Source organism: Macrobrachium nipponense, chromosome 27 (genome assembly GCF_015104395.2).
Source record: "Macrobrachium nipponense isolate FS-2020 chromosome 27, ASM1510439v2, whole genome shotgun sequence".
In the NCBI taxonomy this organism is placed as follows: Eukaryota; Metazoa; Arthropoda; class Malacostraca; order Decapoda; family Palaemonidae; genus Macrobrachium; species Macrobrachium nipponense.
Window position 1 is genome coordinate 3,979,514 of NC_087216.1, and position 23,822 is coordinate 4,003,335.

General features: G+C 47.0%; 1 protein-coding gene across 1 annotated transcript in view; it reads left to right on the forward strand.

Annotated features, from left to right (window-relative positions):
* LOC135200760 (iduronate 2-sulfatase-like) overlaps window positions 1-23,822 on the forward strand; it is a 70,102-nt gene that overhangs the window by 14,984 nt on the left and 31,296 nt on the right. The window contains 1 exon segment of the mRNA XM_064229376.1: window positions 11,946-12,109. Within this exon segment, the coding sequence (XP_064085446.1) occupies window positions 11,946-12,109 (164 nt within the window).

Below are 23,822 nucleotides of genomic sequence, written 5' to 3' on the forward strand. Positions count from 1 at the left end.
TGGTTAGACCTTTGGTCAACAGCAGTGGCGAAGATTGCATCCTCGGAAGCAACAAGAAAAGTAGTGGATGAACCATTGTTCATTAGATTACTACAGTCATGTTCCAAGGCGATTGCGTACCTGACAAACGTAAATGCCTATGTTTGGGCAAATATCCTGCTAATGAGGAGAGATGCAGCGTTGGCTAGACTAAGCCGCAATGTGGATTTGGATTCCCTGTTAGCAATGAGGAATGGGGATATCTTGGAATCGCAACTGCTGTTGCCAGAGGTCATACTAGAAGAGGCGATAGATAGAAGGAGGTGGACACTAACGATAGGTTGGTGGCAACAGGCAGTTAGAAAACGTCTAACAGTCAAACTACTCCTTTGGAGGGAAGACACAGCAATTGTCTCGAAAGAAGACAGTGAGACATAACATCCCTAATAGAGTCACAAGACCCTCTTTCCCCAAGAGGCTAACTCATCGGCCCTTTCACAATAGAACAACAGAGGAAGGGGTAAATAGGGGAAGAGGGGAGAGGCTCAAGAAGATAGGATGGGCGCCTCCCATCACTCGACCACACCAGTGGGGGGTATTGCCTGGCAAATCACTAGGAAGGTGTGGCAGGAACTGAGGGGCAGAGCAGTGGGTGGTGGATGTTCTCAGGAGGTCGGGTATTTTGATCCCGTTCGAGGTAACCCCGCCCCTGACAGATCAGCCATTACCCCACGTCGCTTATGCCACAAATCTCAGAAGGCCACTATTCTTCAGGACGAAGTGAAGAAGATGATGGAAAAAGGAGCTGTGGAACAAGTATGCAGTCCGTCAAAAGGCTTCTACAGCAGGATTTTCCTGGTACCCAAAGCCACGGGGAGTGGAGGACAGTAATAGACCTGTCAACGCTGAATCTGTTTATAAGGAAAACCAGTTTCAAGATGGAAACTCCAAAAAACTCGGTTTCTACAAGCAGTCAGGATCGGAGACTATGCTGGACAGTCGATCTAAAGGACGCATACTTTCAGATTACCAGTCCATCAGTCTTCAAGGAAATTTCTCCGCTTCAGTCCTTGCAGGGAAAGCTTTCGAATTCAAGGTCCTGTGCTTCGGATTGACAACGTCTCCTCAAGTTTTTACAAGAGTGTTTACCCTCGTGTCGATGTGGGCGCCATGCTCATGGGGATCAGGCTAATAAGATATCTGGACGATTGGCTGGTGATAGCAAAGTCCAGGGAGAAATTACTCAGGGACAGGGCGACCCTCCTGCAGCTTTTTCACAGCCTAGGTATTGTGGTAAATCAGGAAAGTCGCAGTTGGATCCAAGTCAACGTTTGGAATATCTGGGAATGGTTATAGACACAACACAAAGCCAAAGTATTCCCGACAGACCAAAGAATAGAGAAATGCAAACAAGGTGGTGAATGCCTTTCTGGGAAAACAGACACAGCAGCAAGACAGTGCATGTGGTACTGGGAAATCCTAACCTCCCTGGGAGCTAGTACCACAAGGAAGGCTAACACCTTCGGTCCCTACAATGGAGGATGAAGGGAGTTTTGTCACCAATAGTAGATCACCCGTACAGCAATTCCCTTGTTCGGCAGAATGAGGAAAGACTTGCTGTGGTGGATGAACGACGACAATCTGACAGTGGGTGTCCCCTTTCAACAATCCTCTCCAGACCTCTTGCTGTTCTCGGATGCGTCACTAGAAGGCTGGGGTGGAGCCCCATATGGAGGAGTTATGGTGTCAGCAAAATGGAGTTGCAAGGACAGAGAACTCCATATAAACGTGCTGGAGTTAAAAGCGCGTTTCTAACTCTACAGGAATCAGGGAGAGAGTAAAGGGACACTCAGTGGTATTGATGTCAGACAACACCACAGTAGTACTTATAAAAAACAAGCAAGGAGGCCTAGTTTCTCGGCAGTTACATGTGATGACAGTTCAACTTCACCAGTGGGCTATAGAGAACCTGGTAGACATCAGGCCAGGTATATTCCGGGAAAAAGAAACATAGTGCCGACAAGTTGAGTCGCAGAGATTCAGATTCTGGGAACGGAGTGGTCCCTGCACCAACAGGTAGTGGACAGGATGCTCTGTTGTGGGAAGGACCGATCATAGACCTATTCGCACCAGGTCACAAAAACCAAAAAGTTGGAAGTGTATTGTTCAGTAGTCCCAGTCGCAGAGGCAGTAGCAGAAGATGCGCTACAACACCCCTGGGACAATCTGGACGTGTACGCATTTCCTCCGTTTTGTTTAATCTGTCAGGTTCTGAACAGGGTAATGCGGTCAACCTCAAGATGACCCTGGTAGCCCTGTTATGGCCGAAAGCAGAGTGGTTTCCAGACCTACTGGAACTCCTAGTAGATGTGCCGAGAGAGTTACCCCCATGGAACAACCTACTGTGTCAGCCGCACATGGAGAGGTACCACCAGTCGGTGAAGTCCCTATCGCTTCACGAATGGAGACTGTCAAGTATCTCCTCCGAGCGAGAGGGTTTTTCGCAGAAAGCAGCAACTCAGATGGCAGGAAATATCAGAAAATCATCTGCGACAGTATACCAAAGAAAGTGGTCAGCATACTGTGATTGGTGTCGTAGAGGGAACTTGTCTCCACTCGGTACCACTATTCAGCAGTTAGCAGACTTCCTGATATATCTCAGAACAGAAAAGCATATGTCTGTATCTGCAGTAAAGGGGTACAGGGCAGCTCTAGCCTCAGTCTTACGAATGAAAGGAGTGGACATATCGTCTTCATGGGAGTTGGCCATGCTGATGAGGAGCTTTGAACAGTCATGCCCACCAAAGGAGCTAAAAGCCCCCAGATTGGGATCTGACCAGGTTACTGAGTAGTCTTGAAAAACCCCCCAAAACCCCCCCTACGAACCACTAAGGCAGTCCACGGATAGGAGCCTGACCCTGAAGACAGTCTTCTTATTGGCCCTGGCTTCACCAAAAGGGTGGGGGAGCTACATGGCCTGTCATATCTCATAAAGCATCAGAGGTTGGAGATCATGGTATTTGAGTTTGTCCCAGAATTCGTTTGGCCAAGACCCAAAATCCAACAATAGTAGACGGCAGATTCGACTCCTTTACATACCTTCCTTGGCAGACTTTGTAGACAATGACAAAGATGAGATGCTCCTGTGCCCCGTCAGGGCACTAAGGGAGTACTTAAAGAGAACAAGGCACCTCAGGGCGGGGTGCCGGAGGTTGTTCGTTAGTACAGGACGGAACAAGAAGAAAGTGTCCAGGAATACAATATCGTTTTGGCTAAGGGAGACGATCAGAGATGCTTATATGGCAGAAGACAGAGGGTCAGATAGCCAGGTTGGAGCTAGAGCTCATGACATCAGGGTGTGAGTGCTTCTCTGGCATTTTAAGAAGAAACATGTCTGTGGTTAAAGAATTCTGAAAGGTGGTGTGGTGGGAAACGCCAAACAACTTTCACCTCATTTTATTTCCAAAGACATTGCCCATAGATCCTTGGACACTTTTTCCTTGGGTCCAGTGGTGGCGGCCCACAAGTGATATTGCTCATCCAGTGCCCCGGGGGGTGGGTCAGTTTGCGTCTAGTCTAAGATGAAGGTATGAAAGTAGAATGAATGGGATGACTGGTCTTTTTTCTTTACTACTTTCTTCCTACTCCTTTAACTACGGGCAATATGAAGGAGAGTACCGTCATGTGCTGAACGGACTAGATGCAGGTGAGGTGGTCAGCCATACTGTGAAGCTATCTTAGGTGATGATATATCTTTTCAGTAGCAACAACACCCCTCTGGATAAATAGGGCAAAGATGGGGTGAAAAGGTTGGATCCAGTTGCAAGGGACAAGAGTAAACAGTAGAATGGTATCTACACCCAGTGGGGGAAAACCAATAGATCCGCTTATATCTTTGGTTCTAGGTTCATTGTCCATTCTCTTAGAATTTCCCTATATATTCGGAAATGGATAAGGTGGCAAACTCCCAGTCAGTTGTAGAGACTTACCTCCCGCCTCCAATAGTAAGTCTATCCTAATGTTAAGACCGAAGGTTTGTTTCCGTATATGAACAATACCAAATTTGTAACTAATTTGTATTTTTCATAACTAACAAACCCGAGGTCTTAACAGGTAAAGGCCCACCTCGAACCACCCCTCTAGCAGTCTAAACTGGGTTAGAAATATAACTGGTGGGTCACAGGTAGCCGTGGGCATTCTGGGTGGGTATACATGCCCCGTGACCTGGTATAGATGCCAATAGTCCCTGGATCTCACAAGTGTAATTTTTAATTCTACCGGTTTCCAGCTTGGCGCTAGTAAATCCTAATGTTAAGACCTCAGGTTTGTTAGTTATGAAAAATACAAATTAGTTACAAATTTGGTATTTTTCCCAGGTATACAAACCATAGCTTTTTATTACAGTTCCCACCTCAACAAAGACAATTTGTATCCTAAAGGACAGGGATTTTTGCAAGGTGAAAATGATCCATCTTGTCTTTACTGTATGAAATATAAGCCTCTTCTAGATTGTCACCTACAAAGGATATATATTAAGTGGACTATTAATGCTGTGCTGCCAAAATGTAGAACTTGGTGACTTGTATACTCAGTAAAATATATTTTCATACATTCAACTTACCTGTCAGATATATACATAGCTATCGACTCCATCGTCCCCGACAGAAATTCGAATTTCGCGGCACACGCTACAGGTAGGTCAGGTGATCTACCGGCCTGCCGCTGGGTGGCAGGACTAGGAACCATTCCCGTTTTCTAATCAGATTCTCTCTGTCGCTTGGGAATTGCTTAAACATATGGTTTACTTTCCCACTCCTGATTTGATTTTCGTGGTTGTCATCGCCATCGATCTTCTGGGCCAACTTTTACAGGGAAGTACTGGATCGGTGGTTCGGCATACGCTTTTAATAACTTTTTAATAACTTTTAATGAATTAACTTCGAAGTTTTCGAAGAATAGAGGATGTGTAACTACCGAAGTTTTTGGTAGACAATTACATAGTTTGCAAGAAAGGGAAATATAAATATTTATTCATTGATAAAGTGTAATAAATGTTAGAATTTGATTGAGGAAAATAAGGTAACTTCCTATTTGAGGAAGTCAGAAAAACATAGAACTAGATATGTTTTTTTTTAGAAGCTTTAATAGCTCTCGTTCTGACGAGCAGTTAGAATATTAACAGTACTAGTAGGTGCAGTTTCCTCTCATCACCTTCTTACTTCACAGAAACTACAAATTCATTTGCAATTTGAAGATAAAGGAATGTAGCTCAGATACGACTATTATAAGGTAAGAGTGATTATAGTGTTCCCCATTGCAATAGAGGGTGCGTCTGATCGGCTCTTGTCTCGCTACCAGGCCTAGACCTCTTCCAAGCTCAGGCCCAGAGGGAGAAGGAATGTCGAAAGCCTTACGGAGGTTACAGAGAATCCCCACCGATCAGGCGTCCCCTCGGCAGGTTCTGTAGGACGTCCCAGACTGCCAGGGATAGCCATTGGAAAGGCATCCTAATTCAATGTGTTCCCCTTATTATTATCGTCTTGACGAATAAGGAGAAGAAACATTCAACGGCGTAGATTAAATGAAGATGCAAGATAATCTCGTCTGGCTATCGGAACCTCAGAAGAGACGGAGAAAGGAAGACATCATTCGATAACAGTTGCGGTAGAGGCATTGCCCTATCCGGGTTCGTCCCCCGTACAGCTGGACGGGGCGGCTCTATCCCATGGGGGTTTGAAATAGTTATTTCAATAAATTCCTCATCGGTACATGTATATGAAAATATATCTATTCTGAGAAGAACGAATTAGATATTAAAGAATATTTGTTGATCGAATGAATTATATGGATCTCGTTTAGTGATTACACATATATATATAACTTTTAGCTTCTAGCTCCTTGGGCATGAAGCTCCGTAACGAGGCTCATGCGCCTAAAGCGTCTGAAACAAGGCGCAAAGCGCCTGAAACGAGGCGCAGAGCACCTGAAGGGCCTGAATATAGGCGCAAAGCGCCTGAAGCACTATGAACCAGGCTCTTCATCGGAAAGGGAAAAAAAATGGAATGTCCGTCTCATTCAGAAGAAAGGGAGGGCTATGTCGAAAATGGAAGTATTGTCAAATTCTAAGCAAGAACAAATGTACAAGAGATCGGAACCTTTCGCACACAGAACCTTCCGCACAAGCGGAACCTTCCAGAAGGCGGAAGATTCCAGATTCAAATAACCTTCCAAGACGTTCCAGACGTACAGAACTTTCCAGGCGAGGATCGCCTTTCAGATGCTCGGAACTTTCCAAGCGGGAATCTTTTTCCGGATAAGCGGAACTTTCCAGGGGCGCGGAACCTTCCGCACAAGAAAACTTTCCAGGCGCCAGGAATATTCCGAGCATGATACTCCTCTCAGGCGCCAGGAGTAAAAAAAAAAAATATTCGAATGTGATCTCCTACCAGGCGCCAGGAGTATTCCGATCACGATACTCCACCTCCTAGGAAAAGGCGATACTTCTGCCAGGCGCCAGGAGTATTCCGAGCACGATACTCCTCCCGGCACCAGGAGTATTCGGGAGCGCGATACTCCTGCCAGGCTCCAGGGTTAATTCCGAGGACGAGGTATTCCGATCGCGATACTCCTCCCAGGCGCCGGAGTAATTCTAGGCAAGATACTCCTGCTTAGCGCCAGGCACTTTCTCCTACAAGAAGAGCCTGACAACCGCCAGAGTCCTCCAGGCGAAGGTGAAAGACATTCGAGGCTTCTCCTGATAGGGCGGGAGTTATCGCACAGGCGGCCGTCGCCTTGTCAGGATAGTCTTAATGCAATAAAGGCAAGAGCAAGTTCGGCTTTTTCCAGGCAGGGACTCAAGATGTAGCACAGGCTGCCGTAGCCCTTGTTAGGTTAGAGTCGGTACTTGCTAAAAGCCCTTCACCTTTCGAAAAGAATCGCTCTCCTCCGGTTGCTCAATCTTCTCCCAACTTGAGGAAGGAGATAGAGCAGAATTGTGAGAATTAGTTCAGTATTAGTAAGAGGATATTAAAATCATCCTCCTTCTAAAAAATAAAATGCAACCAACCATTTACAGAAAGAGGGGCAATCGTTTGGAAGTTGAACGAGATTTGTACGAGCTCTCATTCATTGATTAGAGGCTCTTCCAGATAAGAAAGGCGTAAAATACGGACTTATCTCCAAGATAATAAAAGCTGGAGAGATTCTCTTCGATCCTCCGGTTGTCATTTGCGATCTCTTTCGACTAATAACTCATTCGGGATTATTGAGGAAAAGAACGAAGAGAGTAAGATTTCCATTCTTTCTCTGCATGTCGGAAAGGAAAGAGTGTCGTAGAAGGCTTGGTGTATACGACTACTGAATGACAAGTCATATACGCATACCATAGTTGCCTTTCTGGTTCGCTACGGAATTATCTATATCCTTACAGGATTTTCCTAGTAAGGACTTCGCTTAAAAGGTTTGTTACGACAATACCTACTCAGCTTCGGTATTTAACAAAGGTTTGTTTGGCTTAAATATGCATTATTGAGAGCTTTCTTAGACTCGAGAATAATTTTATTATATCATTCATTGAAGGGAGTAACTGGCAACTCAGAATGAATGCAGCCAGGCAGTGAACGAGACGGCTGTAATTGTAAGCCAATCCAGTACCATCCGGTTCTCGGTCGTGAACGGTTGGTTACATCTCTCTCTCCTAAGGGATCGAATGCTTCACCGTATTTCCCCTTCCCCCTACAATCAGGGACTTAACCACGAATTGAGGGATTTTTAGGCAAACATGAATAACATCGTATTCGTTTTGCTAAGGATCTCTCTCTGCCTCGGCGAGGAAAGAATGTAGTAGAAAATTCACCTTAAGATAACGGTTACGGTTAAGCCTTATGCACACACCGTGGTTTTAATTACAGAGTTCCTACTATCCTTACAAGAGTTTCCTAGATGAATGCTGTTTACCACAATGATTACGGTATTATAAAGGATTTTAATTCGGCAGAGCACGATTTAACCTATTTGGAAACAGACACGGAACGTAACGATCCCTACCAGGTTCGATGCGGGAGTTTGCACGTCCGTGAGAACAGTTTTGATCGACCGATAAATAACTGTTAACGTTATGTTTAAACATTTATTGGAAAGAGTTGTCAGACCCTGCGGAAAGTATTCACAGATCTCTTCGCAAGGCAGAAGATGAACGAGCTTCTTATAGATTGCTTCCTTTTCCTCGAAACAAGAGAGGTAGCAAGATACGCCATCTTTAATTTAAATAGGGGAATAAACTTTATGTCTTTTTTCTCCTAGTTATATATATTCTTAACAGATATTAAAATAAATGGGCGTCAAAGGAAGAAGATGAATGCATCATTTTGGCAATAAAAAGGTTGGATTCACAGAGGTCACGTTCTTCTTTCAGCTGTGTCGGAAGGTTTTTCTAAGAGAGTAGAGATTTTATCGGAATCTATTATAAATATTGGACCTGAAAAACCTATTCCACTCTGAGTCTGTCTGCGTGCAGACTGACCAGAAGTAATATGAATGAGAGGATTTTTCAAAAGGGAAGCTTGGATAATTCCTTTAAATATGTTTAAAGACATAGAGTTGCTGCAGATCGTGCTAGATGGAAAGGGGAAACTGTCCTCTTCCGATACCTCTGTGAACCACATAATTCGTTTTCTTCCCTTTCAGAGGGAAGAATCACCTTGGTAATTTTATGCTATCAATGAACACAGTAAAAAGATATACTCTGTCTCGACAAAGAATATTAGAGATCGTAGAGAATTAAGATCTTCGGGATCTTATACAATACCTCTATACGATAAGAGTAAATAGATCTTATACTAGAATGGGATCCTAATTTGGGCCTCAGATTCCGTGTTCCGACAAGATGGAACTGCTCCTAATCAAATGTTTCTCTTGTCCCTAAACGATCAAAAGGACAAGTGAAATTTTGGGCTTTAGAATCTGGAATCAAATTCTATGAGACTCGGCAATGGGTTCTGGCCAGCATAGTATGTTTGGCAAAAGAACTAAAGCCTTTTGTATTGCCTGGGATCAACGCTTTCAGATAGAGGTTTCGTTGTCCGGGTAATGTAGTGACATTGTCATCTACAGAAGAAGACAGGTTTAAAACGTTTACTGCAGAGTCTTTTGGAACGCGATGAGGGCTCAAACTACTTCCCAAAAGGTTCAGAGAGATACATTCAAGAGCTAGAAATCAGGAGTCCTACCAATTTCAGCTCAGAATCTCTTTAAACTTCCAGGCTCCTTCCCTTCCTTCGGGCAAGGATAGGGAAGCTTCTGCAACGAGAAAACTCAACAACATGTAGGAGGAGAACTCGTTAGGAACGGAAGTATTTCAATAAGGATCCTCCTCGGAGGAAGACTTTGTCTCTCGGACTTTTTAGATTCCTATCGTCTACTGGATGTAGCTGACTAAATTTTGATGAATGTGCAGGAGCAATTAGCGTCTTTGGTAGGAGTACTTTCTAAAGAGCCTACTCGTAAAAGGATGACAGGCTTCCGATTAAGAGATCCAAATACCGATCTCCTGTTTTTTCTTCCGGGGGCGCGGGACGAACCCTACAGGGGAGTTGTCGCACAAGCGGCCATCTCTGGGGGGAGCGGTGCGTTAGGCAGGCGAGACGTGGGAAAGGAAGTAACTCCTTCCAAGCGTCTGGCGCCAACTAGGAGCCAGGCGCCAAGTAGGCGCAAAGAGCCTGACTTTACTGTAGATCGTTCTACGGCCCAGATCTTCATCCAAGCAACAAGAGCCAACTGGAGAAGAGAGAACTCCTGATAGGAGTATAGCGCCCGCTAAGCGCAATATACTTGCCATTCGAAAGGCGCATTCCATGAGCGATACTCCTACCAAGCCACAGGAGTATTCGGAACTAGATGCGCCTTCCATAGTCAGGAGTATTCGGGAAGAGATACTCCTGCCAGGCGCCTTGAGTTACTCTGACCTCGATACTCCTCCCAGGAGCCAGGAGTATTCTGACTTTTTACTCCTACCAGGCGCCAGGAGTATTCGAAGCACGATGTGCCTACCAAGCGCCAGGAGTATTCTGAGCTTAATACTCCTAACAGGCGCCAGGAGTATTTGGAGCGAGATGCGCCTTCCAGACGGCAGGAGTATTCGAAGAGTGTTACGACTGTCAGGCGCCAGGAGTATTCCAAACAGGATACTCCTCGCGCAAGCCAGGCGCTAGGCTTCATCCAGATGAGATCCAGTTCAAAGAAAGTCCTAGTCTTCTTTGAAACAATGGTGATCTCTAAAGCACTTCATAAGTGACTTGATGATACCTTCAAACAGCTGAGAATTTAAAAGCTCATGAAGTGCGAGCTTTTGCAAATTCTTGTTCTTTTCGTAACAATATGTCAGGAAGACATATTAGCTTTAACATATGAGAGATGCAACTATGTGTTGACTGCTCATTACACGAAGGACTTCAAGTTAACCTACGAGAGATCCTTCTCTCTTGGTTTATACGTATCAGCGGATACGTTGCTGGGATAAGGAGCCGACACTGATCCTTTAATAATGAGTTGAATTTATTTTAACTTAGTGATTTTTTTTTGTTTTTTTTGGGAGGTTTGAAAGAGTTTGGGGGAAAACTCTCTTTCAATTTTAGCGCGAACCCTCATGTTAGGAACAGGTGATCGGGATCGGTGTTGCGCTCCTTAGTTATGCCAATAGGCATAGGCATATTGTCATATAAGTGGATTAGCACCCATTGACAAATGCCAATTAGGCTCGACCGAGTAAGTGGATAAGACCCCATCGGTAGACCCACAAGAACTCTTGGCTCTTGAGACGAAGCAAACTCCTATGCAATAGGCTAGGAAAGTCGACCCTTCGTCACTAGAAACACAGAGGAACCAAGGTCTATAAATACCTACAACACATGTTGTTTACCTGTCTAGTCAGGAGTTAGCTGTCTCTTGCCCTCCACCAAAGGGTGTCAATCAGCTATGTATATATCTGACAGGTAAGTTGAATGTATGAAAATGATATTGTTATGATACAATAAAGTTTCATACATACTTACCTGGCAGATATATACGATTGAAGACCCACCCAGCCTCCCCGCAGTAGACAGGTGGAAGAGAGAATCTGATTAGAAAACGGGAATGGTTCCTAGTCCTGCCACCCAGCGGCAGGCCGGTAGATCACCTGACCTACCTGTAGCGTGTGCCGCGAAATTCGAATTTCTGTCGGGGACGACGGAGTCGATAGCTATGTATATATCTGTCAGGTAAGTATGTATGAAACTTTATTGTATCATAACAATATCATGATGATATTTACTATTTTTCCCTATAGTACAGGCAATCCCCGGTTATTGACAGGGGTTCCGTTCTTGGCGGGGTGCTGAGAACCAAACCCCGCCATTAACCGAAACTCGCTGATTTATGGAGCTTATGGCACCGAGATTCAATTAATGGTGCCTCTGTTAAGTATGTTATGGTGCCATAACTCTATTAACAGCACCTTATGGCACCATAACTCTATTATCAGAATCGTATGGCACCGATAACTGAAACTCTGTGCAATAAATCACCAATTTTATGGCGCTAGACAAAAAAACCGGATAGCCATTAACCGAGTCCCCTAATCACCAGGAACTGCCTGTATACCATAATCAGTCATGTTAGTCGTACGTATAGGCAATTAACATTGGTATAAAAGTTAAATTTCTCAATTAATACCTTCTGCTAAAACAAAGACATACATTTATAAGTTATTCATTTGTAAGCAAGCTCAATCATAGTAAATCTGTGACTTAATGAAGTAGGTACTACTTTTAGATTCTGAGTCATTGATAGTGGAATACATGTTGCAGTGCAGTAAACTTTTAAATTAGGACTTGAAGTAGGAGTCTCAAATTTTAGGGAGGACAGTTTGCTCTGATGATTGCATAATTAAGACTGGTGATCTTTCTGTTAATGTATAATCATTTTTTCAGGGACCTATGAGGCACCTACTTCTGCTCATCATCCAAATATATTGCTGATAATTGTGGATGATCTTCGCCCAACTTTAGGATGCTATGGTGATACTTATGCAGTGACACCTAATATTGATGCACTGGCTCGCCATGGAACAGTTTTCACAAAAGCATATGCACAGGTAGGTTTAGTAGTTTCAAGTGGCTTCAGTGACATGATTGTAGAGAATATGTTATATGTACGTACATAGATTTTTACAGTGTGTGAATTTTATTATTGCATTAACTTGCTAGTCACACACTTGACAATAGTGGGTTCCTTTCTGAGAAACCCTTATTGATGTCAACTGTCAAATAAATTTCCTCTTTACCCCAATAATAATACCTTATATACAGTCAGACCCCATTATCTGCCAGTCCACTTATTTGCAATTGGGGGGGCAGAAAACTTTTAAATAAATTAAAATTGCACCTACCATAGAAAACAAGTAAAACTATGATCAAAACAAAGCATCAGGTGATGCTAGTGCCCATGCATTACTTTGTAGTATTCTGCCCAGCTTCTATCCACACATCAGTAGCTTGAGAGAGTCGTCTTCTCCCAAGGGAATGCAGTTTAATCCTTTTCCCTGGGAATCTTGGCCAAGAATGAGACACCATCTGAGCCCTTGCCTCGTTCTTTTATAATTAAAAGTCTGACTTATGTTGTGTCCGGATGAAGAGGAGAGAGCTTTATGTGCAGCGAGAGCACTTAAGTATTACCTTCACAGAACAGGGAATTTGTGGATCTTCAAACAGTCTTTGGTGTTTGGTTAAGAACCCCTCTCGCTCTCTGTCTAAGAATGCCTTGGCATTCATCCTCAAAAACCTTATCTTGGAAGCCTATTCCTTAGTTGGAGATGAGGTTCTTCCCTCATGAAATAAGGACAATGTTGCCACTTCTTTGGCATTCAAACGCAATTTGGCCCTTTTTCCATGGCTGGCTAGGTGATGGCTAAGGAAATGTAGGAATCAAACCTTCCTTCTTATTATCTCTTTGCCTTGCATAGGGCGTTGAGTCTTAGGGGAGCCTGGAGGTACTGAGTTCCTGGAGTACCCTCCAGTTTTTTATGGTTGGCTGGTGGTTTTTATTATTTTTGTGGAATAGGTGACTGTGTCATTGTACTGGTTGTATTTTGTGTTACTGCGCCCTGGGCAGGGTCAACTTGTATTCTTTGCTAGCCACTGGAATTGTCTTTGCTGCAAAGTACCCACTAAAGTAATAGGTGGTTCACAGCTATACAGCCACGCCTCTATGCAATAAGGAGAGCGCCAACCAGAGAAAGTATCTACCTGCAACAGCTTTCTTATCACGTAAGGAAACAACAAACATTGTATCAATGTTGACAATTTTCCTATTCTCAATTTACTTACCATTCCTAATGTTTTGGGATAGATGTGTCCACACATCGGCAGGGCCTTCCCGTTCGACACAGCCTAAGTCGGAAATTCAACGCCCCTTATGCTCTCGCTCCTTTAAGCCAAGAAGGGGCCCAAGGAGCAGAAGTAAAGGGGGCTGTTGGTAGGTTAGGCACCTCTCCTTCTCTTGCGCCACGGGTGGGTGGGTGCCTGGCAGGCCATTGGGCCAAGTGGCAGAGTTATGGGGCGGAGAAGTGGGTAGTAGATGTCCTTTGGGTGGTATATGTACTGCCATTCGACTTCTCTCCTCCTCTGTCGGACAAGCCACAGCTCAGGAAGGCATATCCTCCAGATTCTCTGAAGTTCTTGGACAAGGATGTGATAGAGGAAGTGGTGCGTCTGTCCCCAGGGTTTTACAGTCCCATCTTCTTGGTGCCCAAGGTGTCGGGAGGATGGAGACCTGTGATCGACTTATCCACCTTGAATCACTTCATCAGGAAGACACGGTTCAAGATGGAGACCCTGCGCTCGTTGTTGGCAGCCGTGAGGGACGGCGACTTCATGCTGTCGATAGACTTAAGGGACACATACTTCCAAATCCCTGTTCATCCGATGTCGAGGAAGTTCCTTCGTTTCTCTCTTGGGGACAAGGTCTTCAAGTTCAAAGTCTTGTGCTTCGGGCTGATAACAGCCCCTCAAGTGTTCACAAGGGTCTTCTCTTTCGTGTCAAGTTGGGCCCATGCTCAGGAGATCCGTTTGCTGAGGTACCTCAACGATTGGTTAGTCTTGGCAGTTTCCAGGGAAAAGCTGCTGCAGGACAGGGATCGTCTACTTCGGCTCTGTCTGGAACTGGGGATATTAGTCAAACAGGAAAAATTGAACCTCGTACCCAGTCAGAGGATTCTCTACCTGGGCATGGTCATTGATACGACAGTGGCAAAGGTTTTCCCGTCGAATCAGAGATTGGAGAAGTTGCAGGTGGTGGTGCGCAACTTCCTGTCAGAATCACATCAGTCAGCTTATCAGTGGCAGGTTCTTCTGGGAGTGTTGTCCTCCCTGGAGAAGCTGGTCCCTCATGGGCGTCTTCATCTTCGGTCTCTGCAATGGAGACTGGGAGAGTTCTGGTCTCCGGTGGGGGACTCTCCCCTGATGGTTCCTCTGTCTCTGGAAGTGAGAGAAGACCTTCGTTGGTGGTCGGACGGCGTTTGGAGTTTGGAGGACAAACAGCAACATATCAACGTCTTGGAGCTGAAGGCAGCCTTCCTGGGTCTGAAGGAGTTTTGGGGGAAGGTAGAAGGTCATTCTGTCGTTCTCACGTCGGACAACACCACGGCGGTAGCCTATGTGAACAAACAGGGAGGCCTGGTTTCACGTCAACTTCACGCTTGACTGTCGAGCTTCACCAGTGGGCAGTCAGCAATTCGGTAGAGCTCTCAGCCAGGTATATCCCAGGGTAATGGAATGTGGTCGCAGACAAACTCAGTCGCCGGGATCAGATCCTAGGCACAGAGTGGTCCCTTCATCAAGTGCTGGCAGACAAGCCTTTCCAGATTTGGGGGAGACCCATGCTGGACCTTTATGTGACTCGCTTCAACAGGAAACTGGAGATGTTCTGTTCAGTGGTTCCAGATCCTTTAACATTGGCAGAGGATGCATTCCAACATCCCTGGGACAACCTGGAGGTGCATGCCTTCCCTCTGTTTTGTTTGATCTGTCAGGTTCTGAACAGGCTTATAAGTTCACAGGGTCTCAGGATGACATTGCTAGCCCCTCTGTGGCCTCAGGTGGAATGATTCCCAGATCTGCTGTCGTTGTTGTCAGAGGTTCCGAGGGAGATTCCCCCTTGGTGACATCTGAGTCAGCCCCATGCGGAAAGGTTTCACTAGTCAGTAGAATCCTTGTCTCTTCACGGTTGGAGGCTATCAAGTATCACCTCCGAGTGAGAGGCTTTCTCAGAGAACAGCTGGGCATATGTCCAGCAGTCTTAGAATGTCGACCTCCACAGTTTACCAAGGCAAATGGGCGATCTACTGTGATTGGTGTCGTAACAGGGTTTTTCTCCACTCGCAACCTCTATCAGCATATAGCAGACTTTTTAACGTTCCTCAGAGACGAGAAACGTTTGTCCGTTTCTGCCATTAGAGGCTACAGGGCGGCCCTGAGTTTGGTGTTACACCTTAAGGGTATCGACATCTCCTCTTCCTGGGAGCTTTCCCTGCTAGTTAGGGGGTTTGAGCAGTCTAGTTCTCCTAGAGAGCTCAAGCTTCCGACATGGGATGTTTCCTTGGTTCTTAAGAGCTTAACTAAGAGTCCATATTAGCCCTTGCGTTGCCCATCTGACAGGAACCTGACGCTCAAGACAGTTTTCCTTCTGTCCTTGGCATCTTCCAAGAGGGTAGGAGAGCTCCACGGTCTGAGCTATGAGGTGAAGCACACCAAAGGTTGGGGGTCGATGTCCTTCGAATTTGTCCCGAAATTCGTGGCCAAGACCCAAAATCCCTTTGTGCAAGATGACAGGTTCACTTCATTTTCCATTCCATCACTGAATGACTTTGTGGGTGGTGATGCTCAAGAGCTTTTGTTGTGCCCTGTCTGGGCCCTGCATTGCTATCTTAAAAGGACTCAGCACCTTAGACCTGGCTGCCTCAGACTTTTTGTTAGCACAGGCCGTACGAAGAAAGAGGTGTCTAAGAATACTATCTTTTTGGATACGGGAAGCCATCAGACAGGCATAGTACTTGACTCTTGATGATTCCCCCACCACGTCTGTGCAGGCTAGAGCACATGACATTAGGCCCTAAGTATTGGTCCCTCTCTGGCTTTCAAAAAGAACTTGGCTGTACATTGAGTGCTGAGCGCTGGTACTTGGTTACGCCAGTCCACGTTCACCTCCTTCTATCTTAAGGTTGTCGCCTACAGATCTGTGGACACATTTTCCCTGGGTCCTATGGTGGCTGCCCATCAGGTTGTATAGCTCATAGTTACCCTTAACAGGGCACCTTTGTATCTTACCTAAGATGATTGTGTGGATGAGAGAATGAGTGAGTTGGCTGGTCTCCTTTCTCTTGTACCTTTCCTTCCTTCAGGCGGTTTAAGGAATAGCATATATCATTGTACGTCACTCAGGTTCTGAGTGGTTAGATATCAATTTATCTAGCTTCTCAATGGGCTTCAGTCCCTCTCCAGAAATCATTACTTCTGGGAGCTGGACTGGTGGGTAGGCCCCCAGCCGGTCTAGGTTGTCTTGTACCTCCCTCCAAGTATGATTCTATCCTATTATTAAGACCGAAGGTTTGTTCGCATATGAACAAATGACAAATTTTCTAAGACAATTTGTATTTTTCATAGCTACAAACCTGAGGTCTTAATGTTATACTGCCTGCCTCTAGCCGCCCCTCTGTGTGTTAAGTCATCCTGAGTTGGGAAAGACTGGCGTAGCAGCATGGTCCTTGACCAATCCTCACCCGAGCTACACTTGTTGCCAGATATCACAAGATTCCTTGCTTTCGTCTGCTTTTTAACCGGATCCAGCTAGGCGCTAGAAATGATCCTATTGTTAAGACCTTAGGTTTGTAGCTATGAAAAATACAAATTGTCTTAGAAAATTTGTCATTTTATTCAAAAATGTGATTTTTTTCTACCGCTATATTGACGTAAACAACCATATTCACCTTTAATTCATTTTACTAATTCATTTACCCATTTTATATGTATACTAATGTAGTTTCATGTCATCATTATATTTTATCAGTGAGTTCATGAAAGTAAAGTTAATTTCATTTACCCTTTTGTAGCCACATGTATCCTTTGATGCACAATAATGGCATAAGAGGACTACCAGGGCAAATCATATATTAATCATTAAGTATTTTGCACCATCATATTTGCATGAACTTTGTGAGAAAATATTCAGATCAATTGAATGGTCCACAAATGGCTACTATATGGCAAAACTCACACCTCAGCTTAGTAATATGTGGGAAAATAGTCTCCCACGAGATTTCACTGGGGAAGGTACTACATCTCCCCATTCCAGTACATTTTGTATATATTTGGCAATAAATATGCACACTGGGATTGTTGCTGGCTTCAGTTCTTTTGTTTTACGATATTCTAGCTATAAAATTGTTCAAAATTAATTCTAAAAATATATGTTAGAAAGAACATTTATAAATTGCTGAAAAGTATACATTCCCCATCCTAGTATATCTCATAAGTACATCAGTCTATAAATATTGGGATTGTTGCTAGTTTTAATTCTTATCTTGTACAATAGTATTATGTGAGCTGTAAAATTGTAATTTTGCAAAATAAAGTCCAAGAAAATATTAGATAAAACATGAAAAACTCATTACAATTTGCATATTTTACTAGTGTCTCAGAAAAGACAGGGTTGGAAATATTTGCTCACATCCGTGACGGGACAAAATTTTGAGGGTTTTTTTTATACCATGACCATTTCCATATCTTCCTCTTTCCATTGGTGTGTTTTTTTAATTGGCAAATATTAAAGTGTGCCTGGTTATAGGGTTTTGTTAAGGTGTACAATTTTAAAAGTACATGCAGCTCATCCTGCACATCACCACAGGAAAAAAAGTCTCATATCCTTTGGTTTCCTAGACCATCATCTTCCTTCAATTTTCATTTAATACAGATCAAATTTGAGTCGAGTATAGGCAACTTGATGACGTTCTGCAACAACATAGGAGTTGCCGTAGAATGTTGGTGATTGTAAGTTGGGATTAAACTATGTACAGTTAGTCCCTGGCTTACGACGGGTTCTGCTTATGACGTTCCAGGGTTACAACGCTTTTAAATTACATTTATCAGAAATTATTTCCAGGTTTACGACACATGTTCCAGTGTTACAGCACCTACAATGCTGATCTGGCAGAAGAAATATGACTCCAAAAAGGCAAAATAATCAATATTTGAAGTTTTTTTTATGAAAAATGCAACAAGAAGCAGTTGACATAGTTTTTAATGCACCCAAAGCATTAAAAGTAAGGTTTACTTAGGATTTTTTATGAAGTTCTGGCTTACAACACGTCTCAAGAACGGAACCCCCATCGTAACCAGGGGACTGCCTGTATTTGTAAATCATACATCACAAAGACAAATTTTCACTCACTTTGCAGACTCATTCATCCACACCTAGGGGTTGAGCCAACGAAAGTAGTTGTTGAATGCATTCTTCTATGGAAGACTGAGCTTTGATGGCTTTAACAACTTTATAAGTATACTCTTGTAATCTTCTTGAGACTGTATTCTTTGATAATACTTCGAGTTGCTTGTGTTTAATCAAAGCAGGTGTGCACTTGGTTCTTCAGACTACATGTATGAAGTCAGTGCACAGAGTTGTCCAACATTAGCAGTTAAGACTTGGATCATCAATAATTGGTCTCATTTGTCAATTTTTCATAAGTTGTATTTTAACAGAAAACTTTTGCTTTCACAATTGATCCTTGATCCTCTTTTCCTGCCAAGAGAAATGAGAGTTTTTGAACAGCAGCACTGGTATGCTGTAATTTGCTTCACTGTTGAACTTCTCAGTTCACATTTTCACATTGTATGCATGTGACTGTATATTTGTTCCGATACGTAATACAAACCATCGGTCCTTTAACAATAGGAAGTAGCTAGCGGCAGCTGGAACGGTCGTAAGCTTCGAACAAGGGGAGAACGGTAGTTAACTGCTTGTCCGATCATCGCGCGCCGCGCGACTGGGAGGTAAACAAATCACTTTTGCTTTCGGCCGTGTGGAGATAGGACGTGTTCGTCATCGCTCTGCCCGCTTTTGTCGTTTGCTTTGAGTATCAGCCCTCTTTTCTGGTTTAGTTGAGTGTGGATGATTGTAAGTACTTGTACATTTCTTTATTCATTATTGCTGCAATATGAGTGATCAAGAAATGGAGATTTCGCCGCGCCCCCCAGTCGCCCGTAGAGTGTGTCCCGGGCTGGAGGGGCGTAGATGCGGCGGATTTAGATCATTCGTGGACGTGGATCCACATGAGGTTTGTACTCGTTGCCGGGGGCGAGAATGCTCCCGGAACGAGCCATGTATAACTTGTATGAATTGGTCCGAGGCGCAGTGGGTTCTGTACGAGGGCAGGAAGAGACTTAGGCCTCCAAAGAAGTCATCGGAAAGCTCTCCAGTGACTCCTTTGGTAACTGACACTTCGTCTTCCTTCCTGCCTCCCGGTCAGCCCCCACGTTTCGCGCCTTCCCTGCGCGGGGGGGGTAGCTGAGTCCTTCTCCTCACTCGATCCGTCGAGTGTGGGAGGAGGGGGCGCCCGCTACCCCCCGACGTCCAGTTGTATTCGGGGTCTTCCGTCCGCTCTGGGTGGGGTTCTTCTCCCCCCCAGGCGCGAGGAAACCCCTCTTACGAACCCGACTGTTGCTTCCGCAGATGTGCCACCAGCGAAGGACGACCTTGGACAGGTGTGGGAGTCGCTGGGACTGCAGGGAGTGCCAAGTATTCAGGGGTTGCTTCAGCGGTTGGCGGGGTCAGCAGTGGTCACTCATGGTGTGGTAACCACTACTACTACCACCATATCAACACCAGCATATGACATGCCGCCGCATCTCGTGTACACACCGCATGTAATGACAGTGACGCCTACGGCTGCGGTGCACAAACCCATTACTGCCGTACCAAAGATGGACGGTGCCACCGCCACCTGGTTTCTTTGTGTTGCCGACCCCGGACTTCCGCTGCCCTAAGAGTACCCCCCCCTAGACCTGCGCCGCCAGTGCCGAGAATGACGGTAGCTGCCGACAGGACGCCTGGCTCTCCTGTGGTTCCTGCCGTGCCTGCCGTACCTGTTGCTGTCCCTGCTGCTCCTTCCTTTTCAGATGCTGTACCTGCTGTTCCTGCTGTTCCTGGACCTGTTAATGTCGCTCCTGCTGTTGGTGGTGCTGCTACAGTCTCAGGTTCTTCCGGACAGGTGCAGTCGGGCCCTGTTGCTTCGGCAACTGCTCCGGCTCCCTCCTGGATGGAAGACCTGACATCTGTCCTGCGGAACCTGGCGCGAAGAAGAAGAAGGAAGAAGAGAAGGTGTCGTCGTCGTCTTCGTCGTCTTCTTCGTCGTCTGCTGCCTCCTCTTCCCCTTCGACTTCTAAGGCTAACCAGCCGAAGAAGAAGAAGGCTGCCTCCTCCCCCCCTAAGAAGACTCCTTCGGGATCTTCTAAGGGCCCGTCTCGCTCAGGCGATTCGGGGAGCTCTTCTGCTGGTCCTCCTGTTCCTTCGGGAACGGGGCCCGTCTCTTCCTCTGCAAAGAAGAAGACGACGGGGACCAGAGGTGTACCAGCCTCGGCTGGTACGTCCTCACCTGGTGTTAGCGGTTCTGCCGCTAAATCAGGTTCCGTCTCGGCCGCTTCTCGTTCGCGAGAAGTACCGAGTGGACGCTCTTCCACGGGAGACCGTCCAGCCAAAGTTTTGACGCCCGAGCTCGCTCGCCGTCAAGACCGCGGCGCGGAGCAGAAGACTGGCAAGAGTCGTGCACACGACTCTCGCCAGGCCAGTGGACGCTCTCGCAGCGACCAACTGGCTGCTCGGGTTGACGTGACGGTCGCTGACCAGCCACGGGTTGAGGCGAGGAAGGGCGCAAAGGGGTTCCCCAGCGGCCGTCGGTACCAGCCACGGCCGGTGCCGGCGGCTCGATGCGCCGAGAGGACGCTGGCCGGTCTCGCCGCGACAGAGAGCCTAGCAGGTCACCTGACCGCCGCTCCCATAGGGACCGGGCGGAGACGGTAACCAGCAACAGCTCGCCTGACGCTAGAGATCAGCGTCAACGTTCTCAGCCGAGCCGCTCGCCCCAGGCGAGCGGCAAGGCTAATCCTGCTGCTCGATCGCCACCGCGGGTTGACGATCAGCAGCAGCCCTCCACGCACGCTGGTCCTGCCAGCGAGCGAGGGGGGAGCATCAGGTCTGCCTCTCCCGTACCTTCAACCTCCTCGGGCTACACCGGGAGGAGCGAGGTACCGAGGAGTGATCGCGAGAGGTGCGCCCGCCTCGCGATCCCGCTATGACGCCGTGTGGCTCAGGCACGGTTCTAGGACCGACCAGAACATACGCGCAAGTAGTTGGAGGTGACCGTCAGGGGTCTGCCGCTGTTCCTCCTTCTGAAGGAGGAGTATCACGGGATCTGTTTTCTTGCTGGAGGGACAGGACGGTCCTACTCCGCAAGACGGCAGTTACTCCCGAGATACAGAGGAACTTTGCAGAGGTCATTAAGCTGATTCGTCAGCATAATGACCTTGCGGAAGGATTGCCGCTACCACCGGCAGAGCCCACGTCCCGGCTCGAGTCATTTTGGGGTGGGGTCCTAAGAAGGAACCCAAAATGATGGTGGGGTTACCGCGATCAGAGCTTGCAGACTCAGTCCTGGATCAAGTTGAGAATCTCGTCTCAGGACGGGAGAATTCGCTGAAATCCGGACGGTCTTCTAAGCTGCTTCTTCCTCCTCTACAGCGTCAGAGGCGATTTTACGTGCCTTCGGAAGACCCGATACTGCCAAAACAGGTTAACCCGGAGTTAGCGAGGCTGACTCCAGGTGTGTCCCTGCAGCAGCTCCTGTCGGAGAACCTCTGGTTCTCGCAGCAGGAGGCACTTGCCCTGGAATCTACCGCTATGGCAGCATTCCAGGCAGTCTCTTGGCTGGATTTGTGGTCCCTCACAATATCCAAAGTAGCGGCCGGCTCTGGGAGTTCTGCTCTCGAAGACGACGCTTCTTTCGGAGACTGTGCCAGTCTGGAGGAAGAGCGATCTCTTACCTCGCCCATCAGACTGCTAACCTGTGGGCCAACTTGGTTCTTCGACGTAGGGACACAGTCCTTACCCGAGTGACCAAGGGGGCCGGGCGTGAGGCGGCACTCGGGCTTCGCAATGGACCAATTAGGAGTTCCCCAGCTCTCTTTCCCGGAGAGATGGTGGACGCTGCGGTGGAAAGGCGGCGCACTGATGACAGTGACCGCTTAGTTCACCAGGCATTCTCGAAGGTTACTGGGCAATCTCGAGCGACTGCGGCTAAGCCAAAGAGCTTAGCTAGCGCTTCCATGGCGGCGAAGACGGTTGCACCGTCCAAACCCCGTGCGAAGACTCCTGCTGTTTCGACGTCTGCTAAAGGAGGCCGTAACCAGCCCTCCTCCCAGCCCTCCTTTCCCCGAGGAGGTGGTGGGAAGAAGTCGAAATGAGGAGGGAAACGCTAGGGACGGCGTTCCCCCTCACCTGCTGCCGGAAGTGGGGGGGTGCCTGGCGAGCCATTGGGCAACTTGGCAGCGCTACGGCGCCGAGAACTGGATAGTAGACGTCCTTTGGGAGGGATATCTACTACCCTTCGAGTCTCGGCCCCCCCTCATCTCCAAACCGGTCCACCTACAAACCTATGTCCGGGATCATCAAAGGACAACGCTCTTCGACAGGAGATCAAGACCATGCTGGCGAAACGAGCTGTAGAAATCGTGGAGGACCAGTCACCGGGCTTTTACAGCCGCCTCTTCCTAGTGGAGAAGGCATCGGGGGCTGGCGTCCGGTGATAGACCTCTCTCCCCTGAACCGCTTCGTTCGCACGACGCGGTTCACGATGGAGTCGGCACGCTCGGTGCTCGACTCGATCAGGGGGAACGATTTCATGCTTTCAGTGGACTTGAAGGACGCGTATTTCAACCGCCCCACAGGTGTTCACGCGAGTGTTCACTCTGGTGTCAGCTTGGGCCCATTCGCACGGGATACGTCTTCTGAGGTATCTCGACGATTGGCTGGTCCTGGCAAGCTCCCGCTCGCAGTTGCTGCAGGACAGAGATCGACTCCTCAAGTTTTGTCGCGATCTGGGGATCGTGATAAACTACGAGAAGTCCGATCTCGAACCCAAGCAGAAGATGAAGTACCTGGGTATGCTGATAGACACGGTAGCAGGGCAGGTCTTTCCCGCAGACTTGCGTATCAGCAAATTCAGGGAGGCAGCCGGCCGGTTCCTGTCTCGGCAGGAACAGGCAGCACAGCAATGGCAAGTCGTGATCGGCCATCTGTCGTCACTCGAGAAGTTAGTCCCTCACGGGCGTCTTCACCTGCGGTCTCTCCAGTGGAGGCTAAGGGAGAGTTGGTCTCAGGCCAAGGATCCTCCTTACTTTCCCGTGGCTCTCACGGACAAGGTGAGGCAGGACCTAGCCTGGTGGCTCGACGACAAGAACCTCTTAAGAGGAGTGCCCATACGCACTCCCCCCCGGAGATGCTTCTGTTCTCAGACGCATCGACCGAGGGATGGGGCGCACACCTGGAGGAGTTGCTGACTGCAGGTGTGTGGGACCATCACGAAAAGCACCTTCACATCAATGTCCTGGAACTCAAGGCGGCGTTCAACGCTCTCCGAGAATTTCAGGATCGCTTGGTGGGACACTCAGTGGTGTTGATGTGCGACAACACCACAGTAGTGGCATATGTCAACAAGCAGGGGGGGCTAGTGTCTCTTCCGCTCCATCAGTTGACGGTGCAGGTGC